Raw genomic sequence first — 8662 nt, 5'->3', positions numbered from 1 at the left:
TAGTTAACAGGGTACCTTTTATCTTGCCATTATGAATGTGACACATCCTTATCCCTACATATATATCTTAATGTTTTTAAGGAAAAAAAGCAGTGGTCTTAGTGACCATTCAGGAATTCCATTGTTTAACCTGTTCCACTCTGAGGCCCAACAGTTTACCTCAACCTGCTAGTTTCTGACTTTGAGTCAATTTTTATTTATGCCCTTTATTCCATGGTCTTCAGTTTTGTTAATCGGCCTTTTATGAGTCTTTTGTCAAATATCCTCTGATAATCCATACAGATGGCATCTACTGTATTTCCTTCAATAATTTCCTTTGTAAGCTTATGAAAATATTCAGTTGTTAGTCACAGTTTGCCAGTAACACCTCAGTCCTGTCTGTTGTTTATTAATTCAAATCTCCCCAGTCCTGATTTTTGTTTTAAAGCCTCATCGCCACTGACTAGTCTGTGGTTGCCTAGCATGTCATTGTGTTGTCTTTGAACAAGGGTGTCATGTTTGCCATTCACCAATCCTCTAGCATCTCCTTTGTATCTGGAGATAATTGGAAGATTATGGGAAGCCCATCTACAATCTCCAGCTCCACATCTCTCAATAACCTTGGTTGCATCCCGGCTGGAACAGGTTGATTTTAAGCACATGTTGTATTTCTCATGCCTCCATCAATTTGGTTCTCTTCCACTATCTACTTTGTTTCCACTGAGGTATTGGCAGTGCCTTTTCCTTGCCAGAAATTCATGTCAAGTATTCTAACCTTGTTCTCCATCACTATGTAAGCTTAGTCCCTAACCTACCACACCCCTGCATTAACCTACTTGCACACAGTGAGCTTTAACCTCCATTCTAATCTCATTTCTGTCTGTCTGATTTTTCTCTTTACCATACCACTCTATATTCAGCTTGGTTCTCATTTGAAATATTCAAGTGATGCGCATCATATACCCTTTTTTATTTGTTTCTTCAGATTGTCTGTGTCGTCTTGGCAGCCCTGACTTTGGTTCATTCTTTTCCCTTGTTAGAATGAACCTAGTCAGAACTTGAAACTTCTCTTTTGAAAGTCTCCCAATTTTCCATTGGCAGGTAAAACTATAATCTTGTTTTGACCTTACCATCACTAGTCCATTGAAGTTAGCCCTCCTCTAATTTGTAAGTTGTACTTTTATTTGCTCTTTATCCTTCTCTATGAAACGATGATCATATTCCTCTGCAAAAAATAACCAGCTACTGGAGGAACTCTGTGGATCAGGCAGGATCTGTGGAAATGTTCCATATGAAGGGTCTTAACCTGAAATGTCCACTTCCCATTTTCCTCCATAGCGGCTGCGTGAGCCGCCGAGTTCCTTCAGCAGTTTGCTGCTGGGAAAAGCTAATTTTAATGGCATTTATATCCTAGGTATGTATATATATGCCCATGACAATAAACTTGAACTTTTGGCTCCAGATTCCAGCATCTGCAGCCTCTTGTTCATCATATTCCCCTGTTCTGGGAATGTTTACCCCTTTCTCTCGCTGAGAGCTTAATAGTACTGATGCTGGGAATCTGAAATGCATGGCAGGGATATCCTGCACAAGTATCGATAACTGGGTTTCGTGAGGGCGAAGTTTGCCAACAACTTCTCTCTGGGCAGGTTCGGGAGAGCCTGTGGGCGGAGCCTAATGACGTGAGTTGGGCGGTGCGTGGACAAGCCCCGCCCAGACAGCTATGTTGACGTTCGCGGTCTCGGCCTGCAGAGCTATTTGGCGGGTGCTCCCTCAGCGCCTCATCTCCAACAGCGCGATGTCGGTGCGGCCCTCGACCATTCTCGGGACCATGGAGTTCGGGCGCCGTGCGGATGCCGAGCAGAGCGCGCTCATAGTGAAGGCGTTCATGGAGAGCGGGCACGTCGAGCTGGACGGAGCGTTCATGTATACGGAGGGGCGTGCGGAGCAAATCATTGGGAGCCTGGGGCTCGGTCAGAGAGGTGAGAGGCCGCTCTGCGGAGGGCTCTGCCTGCCATCCGGGCTGTGTAGTCCTTGGGCAACAGGTGTTGGTGGGCTCAGAGCAACCTTCGGGCAACGGGGACATGGCTGGGTGACATTGTGTGCAGTTATGCAACCCATTTGTGTTACCCCCCCCCCCCCCCATTTCTGCTGTTCCCGGTGCCGGAGGGTGGGTTGGGGTTGTACCCATTAAATTGTGTGATTTTCTCTGCCAGTCCTTTGTCTAAAGCTTCTATCCCGCTTTTATAATTGAACGGACCTCTTGTACCATGAGAGGGACTCTTGCCGACATTTAATCTGCCTCCTCATCGCCTTGAACCATTTTGTCTGCCTGCACTGCACTTTCTCTGTAACACTATATTCCGCATTCTTTTATTGCTTACCCTTTGTACTATCTCGATGTACTGATGTTGTGAAATGATCTGTATGGATGCATGCAGAGTTTTTCATTGTACTGACGTACATGTGACAATAATAAACCAATTACTATTTATGATGTAGCCAGACGTTATTGGCAGCAGCTTGGGTCCAGAAGTTAAGTTTTCCGTTCTTTTTTCCTATACGATCCAGTGAAAATCGCAACCAAAGTAAATCCATGGGATGGGAAGTCATTGAAAGCAGAGAGTGTCCGATGTCAATTAAACACATCACTGGAGCGTCTTCAAAGGAAGAGTGTTGAGATCCTCTACCTCCATGCTCCAGATCATGGGACTCCAGTTGAGGAAACATTGGCTGCTTGTCAAGAGCTTCACCAACAGGTATAATGAAGAGATTATAGTTTAACGCAAGTTGTTGGTGTCCAAGCCATTCATGAGTATAGGATTATCACTGTCTGGTCCATCATGCCATCAAAAAAAATTTATTTACAGCGTGGTAACAGGCCCTTCCGGCCCAACAAGTCCGCGCCGCCCATTTTAAACCCAGATTAACCTACCCATACATCTTTGCAATGTGGGAGGAAACCGGAGCACCTGGAGGAAACCCACGCAGACATGGGAGAATGTACAAACTCCTTACAGTGATGAGAATCGAATCCCGATCGCTGGCGCTGTATAATCGCTATGCTACCGTGCCGCCCCAGTGATTCATTTGGTTTTAGATTTTCTGTGGTAAGATAATTTATTTCTTTTTAGGGCAAGTTTAAGGAACTTGGCCTCTCAAACTATGCTTCATGGGAAGTGGCAGAAATCTATTCAATATGTAAACATAACAACTGGATTCTTCCCACCATCTATCAGGTACGTCAAGAGTGAAATTGGCAAAATCCATCTTGTTGGAGGATTTGACTTTTGTAAGCTTCTTTCAGTTGTGCTTGTCTCTCCTTGCATTTGTCAAAATATTTTTTTATTATTGTTTTAAAAAAATCGAACTCTGTCCTTTGCATCTTCAGCCATGGCTCCTTGTGACTAATTTCCCGTTACTAGATATCCACTGAGCTGAGCCGTATTACATCATTGCATTGACCATCTTGTGGTGTGGATTATTGCCACTGTTTTGTACTTTGCCAATTATTCAGAGTCATATATATGAGTGATAGGAAGGAGTTAGTGGTATCCATGGCACATACAACTTTCCAGCATTGCTCTCTGTAATCTTCAGCCCCGTGACCTTGGTGATCTTTCTGTTGCTGCTCTTCCTACTTCTGTTTCACTGACCACCATTTGGAACACATGACTCTAGAAGTTTGTTTCTCCCTGAGCCTCTCGTCTTTTTACATCTTTCCCAGACAGATCATCTCCAATTAACAAGCCTTCACCTCCCTCTCTCAGCAGAGACACTTCCAACACTTGTCATCCAGGCTCTCCTAGCCTTCACCCTATCTTAGACATCGTTGTTGTCTCCACTTCTCCACCATCTCTGCAGATTTAGAGCAGGGTTGTTTTCAACATTTTCTCAGTTACTTTGAAAGCTCGTCAGCCTAAAACTTAATTCTTTCCAGAGGCGCTGCTTGACCTGCTTGGTATTTGCAGCATTTATTTCTTAAAACTTAACAATTTGATTGAGCATTTAGCTACCTCTTCTAATATCATTTTCCTTAGTTCAGTGTTAAATTTTTGTCCCCTCACTCCTGTTGTTTTTCTAGTTTTTATGTGCTTTGTAATTGCATATCAATTGACCTCAAACTAAGTATCTGGGAGCTGAGTAATTGATGCCCAGTATTCTGTTTGGTGGCATATTTCTTAAATATAAGCAGTTTGACTGGGAACTATTTTATTTCTATTTGCAGGGAATGTATAATGCCACTACTCGGCAAGTAGAAGTAGAACTCATACCCTGTCTCCGTCATCTAGGAATGAGATTTTATGCTTACAACCCACTGGCAGGTATAGTTAAATCCTATTTCTTGTTTTGTCCTCCCCAGTTTACGAATACCTGACTACAGCCCATACATATGAACTAGAGTTTGGGAGACCAGTGGGATGGATTTGCTGGCTGCTCTGAGGCTGCAGGTGTCTCCTGCTGCGTGGGAACTCAGTTCATGGCTGCATTTCTGATTTGTGAACTGTCCGGGTTACAAACAGATCACAGAAATGGAACCCTGCCGTAACCTGTGGAGTAACTATAGTTCTTTGTGAATTTTCCAACTCTGCTGCACAATATAGATGTTTGGAAAAGGTTTCCAAGTTGCTGAAAGCTTAATAGCTGAGCCCACCTGCACCTCCACCAGCTACCTTAATTTGAACTGTTAGACCATTTCCACCATGCAGATATGAAAGCTTTTTACCACTTGGAAATATGTATGCGTTCATCAGGTGACAGAGTACCCTTCCCTTATTCAGTGAGGGATCATCCCCTTGGATGAACTGGGGAGGAAAGGAGAAAAATTGGAGTCGATTGCTCGTCTTCACAAGATGGATGTCAAGTCAATTCAGGCCTCGCTTTGAAATCCACTGGGTGCAGAGAATCCATGGCTCTTGGGTTGGGGTTGTGATGGGACCTTGAAGAATGGTATTAATTATCTCATTGGTGCAGGTGGGTTGCTGACTGGGAAATATCAGTTTGAGGACAAATATGAGAAACAGCCCACTGGTCGATTCTTTGGTAATAACTGGGCCGAAGCATACAGAAACAGGTGAGTTCACTAATTTTGTGTAACCATCACACTTTATATTCTATTCTTATGGTGAGACCAAGTTGTTTGGCATCTCATCCAAAGTTTTGCAACTTTGATGATTCCCCTTTTAATAATCTTCTTTGCTGTCAACTGTTGTTCAGGTACTGGAAGGAGCATCATTTCCGAGCCATAGATTTGGTGAAGAAAGCAATAGATGAAACTTATGGGTGTGGGAAGACAAGCCTGACATCAGCAGCATTACGGTGGATGTATCATCATTCCAAACTTCAGGTATGCAGATTCAGCTAATATAAATATCAATGTATTAAATTTATCTGATTGGAAAAAGAAACATAGAAAACCTACAGCACAATTCAGGCTCTTCAGCCCACAAAGCTGTGCCGAACATGTCCCTACCAAACCATGAATATCAAAACAAAATGCAGATGGAGACTCGAGACGATGTGGATGATCCTGATGCAGGGTTTTAAACCAAAACATCGAAAATTCCTCCCCCTCCCCCTACAGATGCTGCTTGACCCCCTGAGTTCCTCGAGCATAGAGTCATCGAGCTATACGGCATGGAAACAGGCCCTTTAGCCTAACTGAGCTAGTCCTATTTGCCTACGTTTGGCCAATATCCCTGTCCAAATGTCTTTTAAACCGTGTAATTGTAACGAAGCTTGGAAGCTATGCCCCTCATGATTTTATAAACCTCTCCAAGGTGGTTGTAGATTGTTTGTTGCTGCAAAAAATTGCAGATGTTGGAAATCTGAAACACAAATAAAATGCTGGAAACACTCAATAGGCCAGGCAGCATCTGTGGAAAGAGAAACATTTAACATTTCAGCTCAAAGACCCTTCATCAGACTGGGAAAGTAAGAAGACAAGTTGGTTTTAAGTTGCAGAGAGGGTGAGAGGGATGGATAGGATAAATGGAATATCTCTAGGACAAGGCCAGGGTGATCCTAATGTTAACCAGATGGCTCTGTAAACATAATACTGAGGGCAGTTACATCAAGAAAATACAAAAGGGAAATTATTAAGCTGTGAAATGCATGTCAGGGCTTTTGTTGAATCCTGAAACCAAAAGGAGAATGCTGGCAGTGCCCAACAGATCAGGTAGTATCTGTGGAGAGAGAAAAACTGAGTTAATTTCACAGAATGGATAATCTTACAGCAGAATTGGCCAGTTCTGATACAAACAGAAAAAGCAAGTTATCTGAAATTGTTGAATTCAGTGTTGAATCCTGAAGTCTACAACATGCCCAGATGGAAGACGTGGTGCTATTCCTCAAGTTTGCTTGTGCTGGCAAACAGTACAATAGACTACAGGCAGATACGTCAGAATGGAAGTAAGATAGAAAGTTAAGAGACAGGCAAACAGAAGCTCAAGGTCACCTCTCTGGACTGAATGGAGGTGCTTTGTAAAATGGTCACGTGATTTGCATTAGATTTCTCCATTGTAGGGGAGATCTCATCAAGTGCAGTACACTACATTGGAAGAGGTACAAGTGAATAGCTGCTTCACCTGGAGGGACTGTTTGGAGGGGTGAGGCGGGGGGTAGGTAGGGGTAAGAGATGAGGGACAAGGGTAGGTGTTTCACCTCCTATGTTGTACGGGAAAGTGGCTTAAGGGAGGTCATTGATGGAGATGGAAGAGCGGACCAGGGAGCCATGTAGCGAATTCCCTTCGGAATGCTGATAGAGGAAGGGAGATTTATCTGGTGGTGGAATCTTATTGAGGGAAATTGCTAAGGATGATCTGTTGAATGTACAGGCTGGTGTGGAGAAATGACGATCTGATTTTTAGGCTTATGATTGAGCATTATCTACTGTTTGGCCCAGCTTATTCACTATTTTTCTCCATAAATGATTGTTCACTGATTAAATATAACGCTGATTTGTTTACTTCAGGGAGATCTTGGCGATGCAGTTATCCTTGGAATATCGACATTGGAGCAGTTTCAACAAAACTTGGCTGCCTCTGTGGAAGGACCACTTGCTTCAACAGTAATTGATGCCTTCAATGAAGCTTGGAATCTAGTAGCACATGATTGCCCAAATTATTTTCGATAAAATCAGACTTCTCCAGTAACTTTTGTACTAAACTTTGGATTAAACCTGCAGGCTAACGGTTATGGAATTACTTACTTATGTTTTCAATGGAAGGTGGCTGGATCAGTGGAGTGGCCTGACAATTATTGAACCAACCACCTTCCACTCACTGGTGAAGCCCCTCAGTGCTGGGAGCAAGAATTTCCCAGATTTTACATTGCCAGGTGGCCCTGTTGATCACTAATCCAGCACAGCCAAGCTTTTTCAGCACACTGAAACTGCTGAGTGACAGGTGGTCTCTGACTTGGGGAGAATGGAGTCTCTGGCTCAGACAGGATGTCCACGGATTGGTGGGGGGAGGGGGGGGTGGCTGCGGTGCTGGAGCTGGGGATTTAATTTTGTGCTCATTATATATTCATAGTTTTGTTTGCCAAAATTCTGGGCAAGTAATTTACATGAAGGCACTGGCCTTAATATTTTAAATTTTGCCATATTTCTGTTTCCAGCTGACAGCATGGAAATTGTGATGTTTCTCAAATGAGTTTTTGGTTTGAGTATGGGCATGAGACCATCCCCTTGCCCCAGATGTGGAGAGAGCTGGGAACCGTTGCCAAAAGAAATTATATCAATAATGCAGGCAAAGGTGGGTCAGGTGACATCCCCTACCTACTCATGAATGTGGAATCCGCAACAGGTCACCTTGCTGAGCTCGAGTTGTGGCATGTCAGATGATCTGGCCACTAATTCAATTAGAGAACAAAAAATGTCACATATATAATTCGGTAATGGGAATTACTTCCAGGAGCTGAATGCAGGGTATGTGGATAAGGGTGAATTGATGTTCAGGTGTGTTGACATCCAACAAACCTTTTGGATGTTGCTGAGCTGATTTGAAAAATGACAGGACTAGCTGGCTGAGGTCTGTAATTACAAATCATGTAGAAGCCCAGCCTAGGACTCCGGGTAACACCAGTGAGATGACTAATTATCGAATGTAGTGGATGGGGTGCTATTGAACTGAAAACTTAATACATGTAGAATCAAAATTGCTAGCAACACAAAATTATATTTGCATTGAATAAAAAAACTTAATTCACTTTGTGCCTTTAATATTACTGCTTAGATTTTCATTCCCATTAGGATGATTTGACCAAACAGGATCAATGTGCAGATGTATTGGTGTCCCTATTTTACAGGTATAGATTGTTCAGATTTATAGTTCAGCCACATTATACTACTACTTTCCTAACAGTATCACCATAAGCCTTCTTGCAGCAAAACAGCACTCTGTTGTACGTGGAGCACTGTACTGTTGAAGGAGCTACCTGGTCCACTGTTACAAATGGACATTAAAAGATCTGGGGGTTCTGACTGAAATCATTTAAGGATGAGTCTCTGCATTTTGCTTTCTGAACTCGGTATCTTATTGTCCACATTAGCTGCCATTTACAACTGTGTATTCAATGGTTTCAAAATGTAGTCAAAGTCCTCAACTGCTTTAAAGGGGTTTTCTTTAATCATTGACATATTTTGTTAATGTTAAATTCCCCAGAGGCCAGTACAAAAGTC

At 42.9% G+C, this 8662-nt stretch overlaps 1 protein-coding gene across 1 annotated transcript; it reads left to right on the top strand.

The window, feature by feature from the left end:
- The first annotated feature begins 1698 nt into the window (after positions 1-1698).
- On the top strand, positions 1699-8037 carry akr7a3 (aldo-keto reductase family 7, member A3 (aflatoxin aldehyde reductase)). Its single transcript, XM_052039514.1, has 7 exons — positions 1699-1961; positions 2551-2738; positions 3114-3218; positions 4208-4304; positions 4954-5053; positions 5197-5326; positions 6953-8037. The coding sequence occupies exons 1-7, from the start codon at positions 1703-1705 to the stop codon at positions 7112-7114; spliced, it is 1041 nt and encodes a 346-aa protein (XP_051895474.1). The 5' UTR covers positions 1699-1702; the 3' UTR covers positions 7115-8037.
- The last annotated feature ends 625 nt before the right edge of the window (positions 8038-8662 follow it).

The sequence above is a fragment of the Pristis pectinata genome, chromosome 26, assembly GCF_009764475.1.
Source record: "Pristis pectinata isolate sPriPec2 chromosome 26, sPriPec2.1.pri, whole genome shotgun sequence".
Classification (NCBI taxonomy): Eukaryota; Metazoa; Chordata; class Chondrichthyes; order Rhinopristiformes; family Pristidae; genus Pristis; species Pristis pectinata.
Note: the sequence above shows the minus strand (reverse complement) of the source record. Positions and strands in the feature narration are given on the sequence as shown.

Bases quoted from the DNA above. Each gene is read 5' to 3' on its own strand.
- akr7a3 (XM_052039514.1), top strand. From the start codon at position 1,703: ATGTTGACGTTCGCGGTCTCGGCCTGCAGAGCTATTTGGCGGGTGCTC. The intron at 5,054-5,196 runs GTGAGTTCACTA...ACTGTTGTTCAG, and splicing joins GCCGAAGCATACAGAAACAG to GTACTGGAAGGAGCATCATT. The intron at 5,327-6,952 runs GTATGCAGATTC...TGTTTACTTCAG, and splicing joins ATCATCATTCCAAACTTCAG to GGAGATCTTGGCGATGCAGT.